General features: G+C 45.4%; 1 protein-coding gene across 3 annotated transcripts in view; it reads right to left on the bottom strand.

Moving 5' to 3' along the window:
* PACC1 (proton activated chloride channel 1) overlaps nt 1-18,108 on the bottom strand; it is a 34,724-nt gene that overhangs the window by 13,966 nt on the left and 2,650 nt on the right. For 2 of the 3 annotated variants that reach the window (XM_005888554.2, XM_070384743.1), the window contains exon 2: nt 15,711-15,807. In XM_005888554.2, the coding sequence (XP_005888616.1) occupies nt 15,711-15,807 (97 nt within the window). Of the gene's footprint in view, nt 1-13,618; nt 13,709-15,710; nt 15,808-18,108 lie in introns of those variants that run through there. The other variant, XM_070384742.1, reaches the window with a different exon arrangement.

Here is an 18,108-nt window from a genome sequence, read left to right on the forward strand (position 1 = left end):
AGGACCAGGAAAAAACAGCAGCTGGAAACCGCAAGATTGAGAAGAGATCAGCTGCTCTTCATGCAAGGAATATAGGCGATTAGAACTTGAGTCTTGCTATTTTATCTACTTGCTAAAAAAAATTTTTCACAGGATTGTAAGAGAATTCAGAACCTCTACAATGTGTCACTAAAAATGTCTGCTGCTGCCGCTGCTAAGTCGCTTCAGTCGTGTCCGACTCTGTGCGACCCCAGAGACGGCAGCCCACCAGGCTCCCCTGTCCCTGGGATTCTCCGGGGAAGAACACTGGAGTGGGATGCCATTTCCTTCTCCAATGCATGAAAGTGAAAAGTGAAAGTGAAGTCGCTCAGTCATGTCCGACTCTTCGTGACCCCATGGAAAATGTCTAGTGTTCAATAAAATAAATCATTAGACATGCAAAGAAACATGAAAATGTGACCCACACTTGAGGAAAAAAGTAGTACATGCAAACAGCACTAAGATGACCCCAAATGTTGCAATTAGCAGACGGGAATTTTACAGCACCAAAAGGACTTACAAGAAAATGTACGGATAAGGAATGAACAGAGGAGAAATACAGAAACCAATGGGAATTCTAGAATGAACAGAGGAGAAATACAGAAACCAATGGGAATTCTAGAGCTGAAAAGAAAAATAAATAAATGAAAAACTCACTGCGAGTCTTTAACAGCAAAAGATGGCAGGAAAACAAAAAAACAGTGTAGCTGAAGTTAAATGAACAGAAATTATCCAATCTAAAAAAAGAAAGATTGAAGAAAAATCTAACAGAGCCTAGATAACTGTGGGACAATATCTAGCAGTCTAACAAAAGGTAATTGGAGAGAAAATAGATGCAAAAAATATTTGAAAAAAGAATGGCCCAAACTTCCCAAAAACTGGAGAAAAAAATATCAATTTATAGATTCAAGAAGCCCAATACATGCCAAGCAGGATAAGTAATAAACCAATTCTAGGCAAATCATCCTGAAACTGCCAATGCAAAGATAAAAAAAATCTTGAAGGCACCCAGGAAAAAAAAGGAGGGGGGAGCATATTACATACAGGAAATTAAATCTAACAACAGGTTAATGTTTGATCAGAAGTAATGAAGGCTGAAAGACAATGGGGGCTTCCTGCAGCTCAGATGGTAAAGAATCTGCCTGCAATGCAGGAGACCCGGGTTCGATCCCCAGGCTAGGAAGATCCCCTGGACAAGGAAATGGCAACCCACTCCAGTACTCTTGCCTGGAGAATCCCATGGACAGAGGAGCCTGGTGGGCTACAGTCCACAAGGTCGCAGAGTCAGACACAACTGAGCGACTAACACTACTGCTACAAGGCAACGGAACATCTTTAAAGCATTGAAAGAAAAAAAAATTCCATCAACTCAAGAATTTTTAAATTCCAGCAAACTAACCTTTAAAAATGAAGGGGACAAAAAGGCATTTTCAAACACAAAAGCAGAGAGAATTCACTACCAACAGATCTGCACTAGAATGCATGCTAAAGAAAACTCTGAAATGACACCAGATGGTAACTCTCAGATGTATACGAAGGAATAAAGATCCCTGGAAATGTTAAATATGTGGGTAAATATAAAAAGCCATTTATATAATTTTAAAAATTTAAGGCTATCTAACGCAAAAATTATACAACAATACTGCAAATTTTCTAACTTTCAGGAAAGAAGAGACAGAGAAACAACAAACATATGAGACAGAGAACAATAAAATGGTAGAACCAAATGCAACCGCATCAACACTTGCAGTAAACAGACTAAACACCAATGCAAAGGCAGAGATATCAGTCTGGATTAAACACAAGACCCAACCAAATGCTGCAATTAAGAGACGGACTTTAAATACAAAGACACAAGAGTATTTGCTCATAACTATCTCTTTTTCTTTTATTTAGAAAGCACAAAAGCAAGAGGAGCACAGAACTATAAAGGGTCCTAGGTGGTCAGAAAGAAGGAAATCATTCACTTTACATCTACAAACAAACATCGAGCACCAACTCAACATGTAACACTGTGCGACGTGCTTCAGGGAGATATCGAGAGAGGATCCCGAGAGAGGAGGACTGATGGTTTGTGCTACAAGCGCTGCAGAACTCTGAAGGCTGTGAGATGGAAACTGTGAGATTTCCTTTCCTCAGAGGGCTGGAGGGGAGTCAGGGAGCCGGGCAGAGGTCAGCAGAGGCTTTGTGGAGAAGGCTGCGTTAGCTCTGGGACTAGCGCACCGGGGGGATTCTGAGGAAGACATCATCTGGTGCTCAGTAGTCACGTGTTGGTGAACTGAAGACCAGATCTCTAGCCCAGAGGCACAGCGGGAGCATGGGCTGCACACCAGCTCTGCTGCGGACTCTGACTACTCTGTGGCCCACAGCAAGCTATCTGGCGCTCCTAGGGCCCACTTGCTGCATGTGAAAAGGAAATCATTTCAGTTTTCTAGCATTTCTGAGAGAAGCAAATGACAAATCTGCTTCAAATGCATGACAGAGTACCTGCCCAATGAATTACTGTCATTGGAGAGACAGACTGTACCCTCTAGCCCTCAAAAAATGAAGCCCTCAGCAATGAAGATAACAAAGATGAAGACCATCAAACAACCATCTCATAATTAATGAGAAAAAATACATGAAGATAAAATGGAGGTGGGACAGAACAGTCTTTCACATAGTAGGCATGTAATGTTCTCATGTCTGTTAAATGGATGAACAGCCCAAAAAACAGATGAACTAAGCTGTGCAATGCCAACTTAGCTACCTCTCAATTGGTCAGTACATTTCAGGCACATAAAACTATAAACCAATTGATGTGCCTTATTATTAATAGCAAAGTTTAAAAAATTCTTCCTTTATAGGAATGCCAATTCGCAGAAGTGTTTGTGTGGTTCCTTCAGGTCGTGAAGAGCAGGGTACGCTAGACAATGGATGTTTAACAGGAAGCAGGAAACCCCAAGGAAACCCCTTGGGTAGCTGAGAGAGAAGCCAAGGTACAGAGCAGCTCCAGTTCTGCAAAAGGAATTAACGCAACTCATGTTTTCAACTTCCGTTGTCTCTGATTCTACTTCTGCTGCTTATTGTTACGAGGGACTGTGTCAATTTCTCCTCCTTCACAGCTTTGCCACCTGCCTTCTCCCCGTGTCTCTCTCATAACTCTGCTCCATTTTACTCTCAAAGTCTTTCTCTAGTCTCGCATTCAGACTTTCTCCTGGAGAGTATCCTGTATAGGATAGGGTTCCCCATTAGGCATGTCACAGACATGGCCCTTCTGCACACTCAACTGCAGATGCCTTCCTTTCGCTCAGGTGCTGATCTCTGATCGGTCACCGAAATTACGATGGTCTGTGCACAGGGGCCTGCCCGCAGCCGTTTTGCTGGGAAGGCACTCCCAGCCCCTACGGCCCACGTGGGACCACAGGTTCACTTCAGCACGAGGCAGGCAAAAGCACGCTCACTGAGTGGCTCGGAACTGCAGTGGCAACAGGCGTCAGGGTGCTGCATCCTAAGATCCCAAGATGAGAGGGAAGGAACTCTGAATGACTGAATTGGTGCACAACATCTGAATAGAATCTTCTAAGAGTTGTTAGGGACCCAAAAGGCCATCTGGTCCAACTCCATACCTTGTGCAGCGATGCTGGCCCCACAGTCAACAATGGACATCAAATGAGGGTCCTGGAATACTGACTCCTAGACCCCAAATTTAACTTCTTTACAGGGCTTTCAGTTCAGTTCAGTTCAGTCGCTCAGTTGTGTCTGACTCTTTGCAACCCCATGAATCGCAGCACGCCAGGCCTCCCTGTCCATCACCAACTCCCGGAGTTCACTCAGATGCACGTGCATCGAGTCAGTGATGCCATCCACCCATCTCATCCTCTGTAGTCCCCTTCTCCTCCTGCCCCCAATCCCTCCCAGCATCAGAGTCTTTTCCAATGAGTCAACTCTTCGCATGAGGTGGCCAAAGTGCTGGAGTTTCAGCTTTAGCATCATTCCTTCCAAAGAAATCCCAGGGCCGATCTCCTGCAGAATGGACTGGTTGGATCTCCTTGCAGTCCAAGGGACTCTCAAGAGTCTTCTCCAACACCACAGTTCAAAAGCATCAATTCTTTGGCACTCAGCTTTCTTCACAGTCCAACTCTCACATCCATACATGACCACTGGAAAAACCACAGCCTTGACTAGATGGACCTTTGTAGGCAAAGTAATAGCTCTGCTTTTCAATATGCAATCTAGGTTGGTCATAACTTTTCTTCCAAGGAGTAAGCGTCTTTTAATTTCATGGCTGCAGTCGTGATTTTGGAGCCCAAAAAAATAAAGTCTGACACTGTTTCCACTGTTTCCCCATCTACTTCCCATGAAGTGGTGGGACCAGATGCCATGATCTTCATTATCTGAATGTTAACTTTTAAGCCAACTTTTTCACTCTCCTCTTTCACCTTCATCAAGAGGCTTCTTATTTCCTCTTCACTTTCTGCCATAAGGGTGGTATCATCTGCATATATTTCTGAGGTCATTGATATTTCTCCCAGCAATCTTGATTGCAGCTTGTGTTTCTTCCAGCCCAGCGTTTCTCATGATGTACTCTGCATAGAAGTTAAATAAACAGGGTGACAATATACAGCCTTGACGTACTCCTTTTCCTATTTGGAACCAGTCTGTTGTTCCATGTCCAGTTCTTACTGTTGCTTCCTGACCTGCATACAAATTTCTCAAGAGGCAGGTCAGGTGGTCTGGTATTCCCATCTCTTTCAGAATTTTCCACAGTTTATTGTGATCCACACAGTCAAAGGCTTTGGCATAGTCAATAAAGCAGAAATAGATGTTTTTCTGGAACTCTCTTGCTTTTTCCATGATCCAGCGGATGTTGGCAATTTGGTCTCTGGTTCCTCTGCCTTTTCTAAAACTAGCTTGAACATCTGGAAGTTCACGGTTCACATATTGCTGAAGCCTGGCTTGGAGAATTTTGAGCATTACTTTACTAGCATGTGAGATGAGTGCAATTGTGCGGTAGTTTGAGCATTCTTTGGCATTGCCTTTCTTTGGGATTGGAATGAAAACAGTCCTGTGGCCACCGTTGAGTTTTCCAAATTTGCTGGCATATTGAGTGCAGCACTTTCACACCATCATCTTTCAGGATTTGAAATAGCTCAACTGGAATTCCATCACCTCCACTAGCTTTGTTTGTAGTGATGCTTCCTAAGGCCCACTTGACTTCACATTCCGGGATGTCTGGCTCTAGGTCAGTGATCACACCATCGTGATTATCTGCATCGTGAAGATCTTTTTTGTACAGTTCTTCTATGTATTCTTGCCATCTCTTCTTAATATCTTCTGCTTCTATCAAGCCCATCTTTGCATGAAATGTTCCCTTGATATCTCTAATTTTCTTGAAGAGATCTCTAGTCTTACCCATTCTGTTGTTTTCCTCTATTTCTTTGCATTGATCACGGATGAAGGCTTTCTTATCTCTCCTTGCTATTCTTTGGAACTCTGCATTCAGATGCTTATATCTTTCCTTTTCTCCTTCGCTTTTCACTTCTCTTCTTTTCACAGCTATTTGTAAGGCCTCCCCAGACAGCCATTTTGCTTTTTTGCATTTCTTTTCCATGGGGATGGTCTTGATCCCTGTCTCCTGTACAATGTCAGGAACCTCAGTCCATAGTTCATCAGGCACTCTATCAGATCTAGGCTCTTAATAAATCTATTTCTCACTTCCACTGTATAATCATAAGGGATTTGATTTAGGTCATACCTGAATGGTCTACTGGTTTTCCCTACTTTCTTCAATTTAAGTCTGAATTTGGCAATAAGGAGTTCATGATCTGAGCCACAGTCAGCTCCTGATCTTGTTTTTGTTGACTGTATAGAGCTTCTCCATCTTTGGCTGCAAAGAATATAATCAATCTGATTTCGGTGTTGACCATCTGGTGATGTTCATGTGTAGAGTTTTCTCTTGTGTTGTTTGTTGGAAGAGGGTGTTTGCTATGACCAGTGCATTTTCTTGGCAAAACTCTATTAGTCTTTGCCCTGCTTCACTCTGTATTCCAAGGCCAAATTTGCCTGTTACCCCAGATGTTTCTTGACTTCCTACTTTTGCATTCCAGTCCCCTATAATGAAAAGGACATCTTTTTTGGGTGTTAGTTCTAAAAGGTCTTGTAGTTCTTCATAGAACCATTCAACTTCAGCTTCTTCAGCGTTACTGGTTGGGGCATAGACTTGGATTACTGTGATATTGCATGGTTTGTCTTGGAAACGAACAGAGATCATTCTGTCGTTTTTGAGACTGCATCCAAGTACTGCATTTTGAACTCCTTTGTTGACCATGATGGCCACTCCATTTCTTCTGAGGGATTCCTGCCCGCAGTAGTAGATATAATGGTCATCTGAGTTAAATTCACCCATTCCAGTCCATTTCAGTTTGCTGATTCCTAGAATGTCGACATTCACTCTTGCCATCTCTTTTTTGACCGCTTCCAATTTGCCTTGATTCATGGACCTGACATTCCAGGTTCCTATGCAATACTGCTCTTTACAGCATCGGACCTTGCTTCTATCACCAGTCACATCCACAGCTGGGTATTGTTTTTGCTTTGGCTCCATCCCTTCATTCCTTCTAGAGTTATTTCTCCACTGATCTCCAGTAGCATATTGGGCACCTACTGACCTGGGGAGTTTCTCTTTCAGTATCCTATCATTTTGCCTTTTCATACTGTTCATGGGGTTCTCAAGGCAAGAATACTGAAGTGGTTTGCCATTCCCTTCTCCAGTGGACCACATTCTGTCAGATCTCTCCACCATGACCTGCCCATCTTGGGTTGCCCCATGGGCATGGCTTAGTTTCATTGAGTTACACAAGACTGTGGTCCTAGTGTGATTAGATTAACTAGTTTTCTGTGAGTATGGTTTCAGCGTGTCTGCCCTCTGATGCCCTCTTGCAACACCTACTGTCTTACAGGGCTTTCACTGATCTACAAATTGGCGTGTAATGTAAATAAAAAAACCATAGAACTGTTTATCATCCACACATGCTATATGTGACACTCCAATGCCTCCTGAGAAATCTGTATGCTGGTCAAGAAGCAACAATTAGAACCAGTCATGAAACAAAGGACTGGTTCCAAATTGGGAAAGGAGTACGTCAAGGCTGTATACTGTCACTCTGCATATCATACGAAATGCCAGGCTGGATGAAGCACAAGCTGGAACCAAGATTGCCAGGAAAAATATCAACAACCTCAGATATGCAGATAACACTACCCTTATGGCAGAAAGCGAAGAGGAACTAAAGTTCATCCTGATGAAAGTGATAAAGTAAAAGTGATGAAGTCACTCTTGATGAAAGTGAAAGAGAAGAGTGAAAAAGCTGGCTTAAAACTCAACATTCAAAAAACTAAGATGATAGCATCCAATCTCATCACTTTATGGCAAACAGATGGGAAAACAATGCAAACAGTGACAGACTATTTTCTTGGGCTCCAAAATCACCGCAGATGGTGACTGCAGCTATGAAATTAAAAGACGTTTGCTCCTTGGAAGAAAAGTTATAACCAACCTAGACAGCATATTCAAAAGCAGAGACATTACTTTGCCAGCAAAGGTCCGCATAGTCAAAGCTATTTTCATGGATGTGAGAGTTGGACCATAAAGAAAGCTGAGAGCTGAACAACTGATGCTTCTGAACTGTGGTCTTGGAGAAGACTCTTGAGAGTCCCTTGAACTGCAAGGAGATCAAACCTGTCCATCCAAAAGGAAATCAGTCCTGAATATTCATTGGAAGGACTGATGCTGAAGCTCCAATACTTTGGCCACCTGATGCGAAGAGCTGACTCATTAGAAAAGAGCCTGATGCTGGGAAAGATTGAAGGCAGGAGAAGGGGACGACAGAGCATGAGGTGGTTGGATTGCATCACCAACTCGATGGACAAGAGTCTAAGCAAGCTCTGGGAGTTGGTGATGGACAGGGAAGCTTGGTGTGCTCCAGTCCATGGGGTTGCAAAGAGTCGGACACAACTGAGTGACTGAACTCAATGAATGCTAAAAGTAGACACTGCTACATTTTACCATTATTTTTCAAAAGGTGCTAGATATTTGATAAAATGTCCCGTGTACTTTTCAGTCAGAAAAACCAAACACTGGCTATTCTGTGGCAAGTTGGATGAATGCTTTTCAAAAGTATGTGCGCCTGTGCTAAGTCGCTTCAGTCAGGCCCAACTCTTTGTGATGCTATGGACTGTAGCCTGCCTGGCTCCTCCAGGCAAGAATACTGGAGTGGGTTGCCATGCCCTCCTCCACAGGATCTTCCTGACCCAGGGATTAAAGCCATGCCTCTTAGGTCTCCTGCACTGGCAGGTGGGTTCTTCACCACTAGCAGCACCTGGGAAGCCCGTACAGCCTTTATTTATATGCAGACTCACAGTAGTAGAAAGACAAAAAGAATGCATAAGACTTTCTTGAGAAAAGTAATTTATGAGTTTTGTAAAACCCATAACAGAACTGTTTCAAAAACCAAACGTGGCCCAGAATGTATTGGTAAGTCAGTCCATTAAGAAGATGTGTGATGAACAACTCAATTTCTGAAAACATCGTTGAGACCTTTATTCACAGGAAAGGAAACTGGCTGACTACCATAACCCTGCAAAACTCTACCTTGCAGACAGCACTGGGCTAAGATGCATTCAGATTGCAAGGAAGAAATGAATTCTTGGTTTATCCTTTTCTTCTTTTTAGTGATGTGACGGGTTTGTTGTTTTAATTTCATTTTGGGGTTTTTTAGATATAATTTATATCCATAAAATGGACCTTTATAAAGAGAATATATTTAGTAGTTTTTAAAATATTCACAAAGTGTACAGTCACAACCACTATCTAATTACAGAACATTGTCATTACCCAAAAAGAAACTCTATACCCATTAGCAGTCACTCCATCTTTATCTCAGTCCCTGGCAACCAACAGTCTACTTTCTGTTGCTATGGACTTACCTATTCCAGGCAAGTCTCATAAGTGGAATCATACTATATGTGACCTTTTGTGTGACTTCTTTCACATGACAGAACGTTTTGAAGATTTATCCATGTCGTAACATGTATCAGTTCTTCACTCCTATTTATTGCCTAATAATATTCCATTGTGTGAACACAGCATTTTATTTATCCTTCTTCAGTGAATGGACATTCGTGTTGTTTCTACTTTTTGTCTATTATGATCCTGCTATAAACATTCATTACAAGTTTTTGTGTGGACATACAGTTTTCATTTCCTTTGGATATATAGCTAAGAGTGGAACCACTGGGTCATATGCTAACTCTATATTTAAACCTTTTGAGGAACTGCTGGACTATTTTCCACAGTAGCTGCACCATTGTATTAATACATTTTCATCAGCAATGTCTGGGGTTTCTAATTTATCTACATCCTCACCAAAGCTTGCTTATCACCGTCTTTTTGATTGTAGTCATCCTGGTCGGTATGAAATTACACCTCATTGTGGTTTAGATCTGCATTTCCCTAAAGACTAACAACGCTGAGCATCTATTCATGCGTTTATCTGTCATTTGTATGCCTTCTTTAGAGAAACATTATTCACATTCTTTGTCCACTTTTAATTAGGGTGTCTTTTATTACTGAGTTATAAGAGTTCTTTATAATTGCTAAATACAAGTCCTTTATCAGATATATGATTTGAAAATTTCTCCCATCCTGTGGGCTACCTTTTCACTTTCATGATAATATCCTTTGATGTGCAAGTTTTTCATTTTGATGAGGTTCAATTTACCTTATTTTTTCTTTGGTTGCTTATCTTTGTCTGTTCTATTAATATACAGTTGTTTCCGTGGAGAACTAACTAACCAAATGTTCTCAATTTGATTACATCCCTAATACATAAACTGCTTATTCAATTAGCACGTCCCATCTCATCTTTTCCTTTGAAAAGAATAATAAGCAGTTGTGCTTCCCCTGAGAGAGAGGAAATGAACAGACTGAGGCTTTAACTACATTATGGCATGGAATTACTTCCCTCAGAGAGTAACACTGGGAATACAATCCTGAATGCCAGGTGCTTAACTCGAACCTCCGCTGCTTAACACTCAGCATCCCTGTACTGTCTTCCTGTCTTGCTACCCTGAGCTCCAGCCCACCTCCTCTTCTGGCCTCCAAGTGAGGACCCTTCCCATGCTCATGGCCCTTCCCTGCTTATTCCACATTCTGTGTCCTGGCTTTCTTCCAGGCCCCTAACCCTCCCACTCTGGGTCCAGTCCTCACCTCTCTCCTGTCAAGCCTGTAGCTCTCACTGCCTCTGGGCCAACTCCACCAGACACCACACCCACTGAAGCTCGTCTTTTCGTCCAGCCACTTGCCCCTCTGGACTGTATCTCTGTATGTTAGTCTCCTCCTCACCTGGCTTCAAACCTCAGAATCTTCTTTGATTCTTGCTTCTCCTTCCCCCACATCAAAGCAGCCTATCATATCAGCCTCCAGCCTCTGACATGGCACAGCTGCCTTCAGTTCAGTTCAGCTGCTGGGTCCTGTCTGACCCCATGGACTGCAGCACGCCAGGCTTCCCTATCCATCATCAACTCCCTCAGCTTGCTCAAACTCATGTCCATTGAGTCAGTGATGCCATCCAACCATCTCACCCTCTGTTGTCCCCTTCTCCTCCTGCCTTCAATCTTTCCCAGCATTAGGCTCTTTTCCAAGGAGTCAGTTCTTTACAACAGGTGGCCAAAGTATTGGAGCTTCAGCTTCAGCATCAGTCTTTCCAATGAATATTCAAGGACTAATTTCCTTTAGGATTGACTGGTTTGATATCCTTGAGGCCCAAGTGACTCTTAAGAGTCTTCTTCAATGCCACAGTACAAAAACATCAATTCTCTGGTGCTCAGCTTTCTTTATAGTCCAACTCTCACATCCATAGATGACTACTGGAAAAACCATAGCTTTGACTAGACGGACCTTTGTTGGCAAAGTAATGTCTTGCTTTTTAATATGCTGTCTAGGTTGGTCATAACTTTTCTTCCAAGAAGCAAGCTTTCACGGCTGCCGTCACCATCTGCAGTGATTTTGGAGCCCCCAAAAATAAAGTCTGACACTGTTTCCACTGTTTCCCCATCTATTTGCCATAAAGTGATGGGACCAGATGCCATGATCTTCATTTTCTGAATGTTGAGTTTTAAGCCAACTTTTTCACTCTCCTCTTTCACTTTCATCAAGAGGCTCTTTAGTTCCTCTTTGCTTTTTGCCATAAGGGTGGTGTCATCTGCATATCTGAGGTTATTGATATTTCTCCCAGCCATCTTGATTCCAGCTGTGCTTCGTCCAGCCCAGCATTTCACATGATATACTCTGCATACAAGTTAAATAAGGAGGGCGACAATATTCAGCCTTGTTGGACTCCTTTCCCGATCTTGAGCCAGACTGTTGTTCCATGTCCAGTTCTAACTGTTGCTTCTTGACCTGCATACAGATTTCTCAGGAGGCAGGTAATGTGGTCTGGTATTCCCATTTCCTTAAGAATTTTCCACAGTTGGCTTGCTTCAACTTAATCCAGCCCCACACCCTGCCACACTCACCTTCCTTAAATGCCCGCTTCATTCCTTACTGTTCTGTTCTAATTCCTTTAAATACTGCTGCTCCCTAGAGAAAGCCCAAACCGCCAATGCTGAAACCCCAGCCCCAGTCTGACCTAGCCAGGCTTTCCTACCTCACCTCCCTCTGCTTCTCTCATCAAGCCTGTCCAACCACTGTGCTTCCGACTGATTCTGAAATGTCCTATTTTCATTTCCACCGCTATGTGCTTGCACATGCCACCCCTCCTCCCCGCCAGCCCTTCTTTTCCACCCATACATCACCCTCGGATTAATCCCACTTCCTTCAGCAACTAGCCCTTGCTCATTCATTCCTGAAGCCCCTGTCTCTAGCATTTCTTTGGCCTTCGTTCACTCATTCATTCAAGTTGGCTTAGATACGATGCTTTCCTGCTCTAAATCCCCACCTCCCTCTCCCAGAGCACCTAGAGAGGGCCAGGCTACTAAGCACTGGAATTACAGTGAGAGTAGAGGGGACAAGCCTTCGTGCTTCCCAGAACTCCGGGGCAGGCCCAAGGGGCTGACGCAACTGAAGAATTACAGTCAGTAAATGCGCCCTCTCAGCTGTGCTACATGCTACAAAAGAAAAGTAATGAACACTAGGAAAGCAGGCGACAGGGAGAAACGGACCCCTTTCAGTTGTTCAGGGCAGGCTCTGTAGAAGGAGGGTTATGTCTTCTCGGGGTAACCTGCCTTCTCTCTCCACATGAGCTTCTCTCTCCATGAGCTCTTGGAAGCAGGCCATGTCTCACTCCCCTTCTTTGTGGTTTTGGCATTTGGCGCAAAGATGAAGGAGTCCGTGAGTGACTCTGGCGGATGTCAGGCAGGCGTTTGGGACAAGAAAGCCCCTCATCCAGGAACAACTGAGCCAGAGTCAGAATACATTCAGAGAGACAGGCCTGGGTTCATCGGGAGCCCTGCCATTATTCAGCCGGAGCACGGTACTCCTCTGTGCCCCTGGTTTGTCTATCAACTGGGACTAAACATCTCCCCTAGAAAGTGGCTAGGAGGATTATAAAGTAGTAATAGAGTCTGTAGAGAAAGCCCCACCCAGGCCTGGTACAGGAAAGCACCTAGCCAGCATGGCTGTCGTCATCAGTACCATTAGTTTTACTACCGTGAGGGGACTCAGAGGCACGCCACAAGCTCGGAAAGTTGTACCCCACATCGTCAAAGTCACTACTGAGACCTGCTGAAGGGACTTCTGAGCACCGGACTGTCTACGGTCTAAATAGGACACATATCCAGCAGAGTTCCCCAAAATCAGGGAAGGCTCTTGCTGGCCAACAAACTACCCAAAATCCGTTCTGCCTGGTGGCTGGCTTCCTGCTCTGACTCATCTCAGGCTTTGAGGCCCCAGGAATCTGAGGCAGAAAGAGAGGCTGCTAAGGTTGAAGGTCATCATGGCCATGTCTTCATTTGCCTGGCATTTATCTCTGAAAGGAAGCACAACAGGAAACTTCGTCTTTCCAAGCCTGGCCTCCATCCTCTTCCTGCTGCCTCCATCCATCCTCTTCTGCCTCGGGGCAAGAGGGCCGTTCGGGGTGCAACAGGCAAAATAATGACCCACCACAGGTGTCCACGTCCTCAAGCTTGGAGCCTATAAGTATGTCAATTACAGGGCAAAGGTGGGATTATAGTTGCTGATTATCTGACCTTAAAACGGGGAAATGGGACTCTCCATTCAGGGGCTGAGTCCACCTGCCAATGCAAGGGAAATGGGTTCAATCTCTGGTCCAGGAAGAACCCGCATGCCTTGGAGCAACTGAGCCTGTGCGCCACAACTACTGAAGCCCATGTGCTCTGGGGCCCGCGAGGCACCAACTACGAAAGCTCATGCACCTAGAGCCTGTGCTAAAAAACAGGAGAAGCCACCGCAGAGAAGCCTAAGCCTGTCAGTGCAACAAAGAGTAGCCCCTACTGCCACAATGAGACCAAGTCCACATGCAGCAACAAACACCCAGCACAACCCAAATACACAGATAACCGATTCAAAACAGACAACAACAGGGAAATGATTCTGGATTACCTGGATGGGCCCAGTATAATCACAAGGGCTCTTTAAACATGGAAGGAGGAGGCAGAAGTCAGTGTCAGAACGAGCAGATCTGAGAAAGACCTGAAGGTGGAAGAAGGGACATGAGCTGAGAAAGGCAGGCAGCCTTGAGACGCTGGAAAAGGCACTAAAATAGATTCTTCGCTGGAGCCTCCAGAAAGGAATTGAGGCCTGCTGACACGTTAACTTTAGCCCAGGGAGACTCATTTTGGACTTCTGACCTCCAGGACTGTCAGATAATAAACCTGAGCTGTTTTACATCACTAAGTTTGTGGTAATTTGTTACAGAAAAGTTAGAAACGAATACACAAGGCTTTCAAAACCTTCTCCCTAGGACCTCAGGGCATTGTCTCCCTCGGAGGCAATGTCCATAGTCAGAGTCAGCGCAGTCCTGCCACAACCTTTAGCACATTGGAATTTAATAGAAGGATGCGTAAGCTATTTTTTTAAAAAATCACAGGTGCAGTAGAAAGCATCTGGGGTCAGACAGAGCCTGATGCAGTCAGTCTGCAGGCCAGCTTCAAGATTCTCCCACAATGCACTTAATCTCCCTGAGCCTTAGGGCCTCAAGTGGAATCAAGAGGATGACCGCCTCACAGGGCTGTCATGAGAATTAGATGGGCCGTGGGGATGACAGAGCCTGGCCCAGGGGAAGCAGTCAGTAAATGTTAGCCGCCCTTCCTGCCTCCTTCCTTCTACAAAGTCTTCTCTAAGGATTAGGCACAGTCACAGAATTTCCGATCCCATCCCCACCCCTCCAAATATGGGAGTCTAGAAGAGCAGAACCCCACCTCCCTCAATCCACCCAAGAAGCTGGAGTCAGGCAGGACTCCACTCACTCACTCACTCAGGCATTCATTTGACAAATCCTTATTGCACGGCCAGGGCTGAGTGGGGAAGCAAAAGGGACTGGTCTCTACCTTGGTGGGGTTTATAGTCTAGTAGACTACCCAGACATTAACCCAACAGTCAGGCAAACTCTTACACCATTCCATCAGCGACAGTTGCAAGCCAGAGACGCGAGGCTACCAGTGACAGTGGACATGATCTAGCCAGGCAGTCAGACAAGGCTTTGCAGGAAAAAAAGAGTGAGCTGACAGCTGAAAGATGATTATGCATTAACTAAATGACAGACAGAAGAGAACTCCAGGCAGAGGAATAAAACAACAGAAAAGCCTGGAGCGAGGCCTGAAGAAAAACGCCAGCAGGGTCAAGGGGCAGTGAAAACGGGGAAGCGGGGAAGGAAGGAAAAAAGAATGACTCTCGGGTCCAACTGGGTGGTGATGGCATTGTCCCTGGAAACAGGAAACACTGGGAGAGGGTCAAGCTGGCAGTGGGGAAAACATGAGGTCAATTTTGGACATGTGGAGTTTGGGGGAACTTTAGGACATCCAGGCAGAGCCATCATCTGGGAATCAGGGTACACAGCATATGTAAAAAGGTACCTCTGGGCCAGAGATAAAACCACAGCAGACACGTGTGTGCAAACAATGACTGAAGCAGGGGAGGGGGCCTGGGCGAGGCCACCCACCAGAGACTGAGAGAAGGGGGCCTCTGACAAACAGTTAACACCCAAGAGCGGGAGGGTGACTACAAAAGAGGCTGCAAGGAGTGGTCTGAGAAGTACAGTGTCACGTTATGGAAGCTAAGGGAGCAGAGTGTAGGCAGGAGGAAGAGGTGGTGGAGGTACCAGACGTTGTCACTGCCAGGCCCTGCAGGATGCCACCTTACTGATGGGACCAGCTAGCTGGGCAACAAAACTGGAGAGGCCTCTTGTCGGAGATGTGAGCTTACCAGATAATCTCCCAGAGGGCCCTGGGAAGTGACCCAGGTATCAGAGGCTCAACTGCCGACAGCTTCCCAGGGAAAAAGAAACAGAAAAGCAGAGATGCAAAGTCCCTGCCATTGCATCCAATATGTATGGCCGCAAAATGACGGTGACACTGGAGATCCAACACCGGGCAGGACTACCCCTCTGACACAGGTGTCCGGCTGGACTGGGGCCTGCAGCCGCAGCAATGGCTCAGCACCGGTCACGTCCACCCCCAGTGCTGAATCCACTCACCTGGTAAGATCCCTGGACCATGGACCTTGACCGTCTCCTTGTCCCGCTCGTCCGCCTGCTCTGAGTTCTCAACCACCTGATCCAACTCCTCACTCAGCTAAAGGGAGGAACAAAGAGCACAAAGAAGTCAGCTACATCAGCTTTGCCTTTCTAGACTAAAATAAGAAAGCAGAGGCTGCTTCTCAATTATCACCAAAAAAAAAAAAAATCATACATCGAAGGGTATGTGCATGCGTGCACGTGAAGTCGCTTCAGTCCTGTCTGACTCTTTGCAACCCCATGGACGAGCTCCTCTGTCCATGGGATTTTCCAGGCAAGAATACTGCAGTAGGTTGCCAGGCCCTCCGCTAGGGGACCTTCCCAACCCAGGGATTGAACCGTGTCTCTTTACGTCTCCTGAATACCCAGGAATAGAACCGTGTCTCTTTAGGTCTCCTGAACGGGGCAGGTGGGTTCTTTACCACTAATGCCACCGGGGAAGCCCATGATGCAGGGTATGTTATACCAGCTCTACAGATGAACACAACCAAGTTCAGGAATTTCAAATAACTTCTTATATGTTAGTCTTCCAGGGCTACCGTAACAAAGCACCACAAACTAGCTGGCTGAAAACAACAGGAATTTATCCCCTCATAGTTATGGAGGCTAGCAAGCTGAAGTCAAGGTGACGGCAGGGCTGGTTCCTTCTGAAGGCTGTGACGGAGAACTTCTTCCATGCCTCTCTTCTAGCTCCAGGTAATGCCAGCAATTCCTCGTGCTCCTTGGCTTTTAGACACACCCACTCTCCAAACTGTCTCCATCTTTATATGGAGTCTGTGTCTCCACACAGTCATCCTTCTAATAAGAACACCAAGCAGGCTGAGTTAGGGCCTTTCTCCAGTACAACCTCGTCTTAACTAAGTACATCTGCAATAACCCTCTTTCCAAATAAGGTCATTCTCTGAGGTGCTGGGGGTGAGGACGTCAATGTATCTCTTCAGGGAACACAATTCAACTCACAAGACTTTCCATGGCCACAGAGACAGGAGCCAAATCCAAGTTAGTCTAGTTCCAAAACCCACGCTCTTAATCACTTTCCGGAAGAGGAGGAAATGCAAGCTTAGCGTCTGCTGAGGCACAGGATGGAACAGTGAAGTCGGTATCAGAGCTAAAGTTCACCAACTCAGGCTGCAAATACAGAACAATGTAGGGAGGGCAGGCCACCCCAGAGACAGGTGCTAATTAGCAGCCTAATGCAGGCAACCTCCACCTCACTTCCTCAGTGTTCTCACCTGTCAAATGGGGACAATGATACAGTGATAACCGACAAGGTTCCACAGTATTAAGGAGAAGAGCAAGAAACAGCAAGACCAGAGTGTCTCACTCCAGGTAGCAGCCAGCAATCCCCTGGACTGGAAGGGTGGGGGCAGGGATAGATTGTCGCAGTATTTTCTTAGGTTCCCAGTGTCAACACTCAAGGTCTCAAGATCTTTTCTTTTTTTTTAAAATATTTTTCTCATTTTTTCAAAAATAATTTTACTTCTTTATTTCTGGCTGTGCTGGGACTTCACTGCTGCTCAGGCTTTTTCTGTAGTTGAAACAAGTGGGGGCTACACTCTAGTGGTGCATGGGCTTCTCATCGCAGTGGCTTTTCTTGTTCCAGACCACAGGCTCCAGGCGCACTGGCTCAGCAGTTGCAGCGCGCGGGCTTAGCTGCTCCATGGCATGTGGGATCCTCCCAGACCAAGGATCGAACCTGTGTCTCCTGCATTGGCACGTGAATTCTTAACTTCTGGACCACCAGGGAAGTCCCTCAAGACATTTTCATTAAAAATTCATCTCTAGGAGACTTGAGCTAAAATACAGCTCTTACGTACCTAATACTCTTCCATCTCCTCCTCCATGCCTGCCCTTTTAGAATCAGGGAAAACTTCTAATTTAAAGCCTTCCAAGCCCAAAAGAAAAGGAAAACCAATACGTGAAAGAGGGCTAGAAGCTTAAAGAAGATACCACGAGACCCAGGCCCCCAGTGGGAACACAGACCAAGAGAGCCCCAGGGCTCTTGCTGGCCAAAGGAAAAGGGAGGTACAAGTCCTGGAAAGGCCCAGCACTCTCAGATCCAAGCTTCACAAAGGTTCAGCCTATAACCCTAGCAGGCTCCTAACCCAGCTCCCCTCCTGACTACCTGAAGCCATAATAAACCCACCTTCTTGCCTGGCCCTGGCCAAGTTCTCTAGCATGACCCCTGCAAGAAAGAGTCAGGAGGCCTCCTTCTTCTGAAGGTGAGAGACAGGACCTCCAAAACGGGCCACTGAGGAAGCCAAGGGGAGGGGTCCTTCCAGTGTCTCCCACCATGGGGAACCAGAAACTGAATCCACCCTTGGCCTTGACCCTGCAAGCAGGATAAGTGCCTATGTTT

This window comes from Bos mutus, chromosome 16 (genome assembly GCF_027580195.1).
Source record: "Bos mutus isolate GX-2022 chromosome 16, NWIPB_WYAK_1.1, whole genome shotgun sequence".
Classification (NCBI taxonomy): domain Eukaryota; kingdom Metazoa; phylum Chordata; class Mammalia; order Artiodactyla; family Bovidae; genus Bos; species Bos mutus.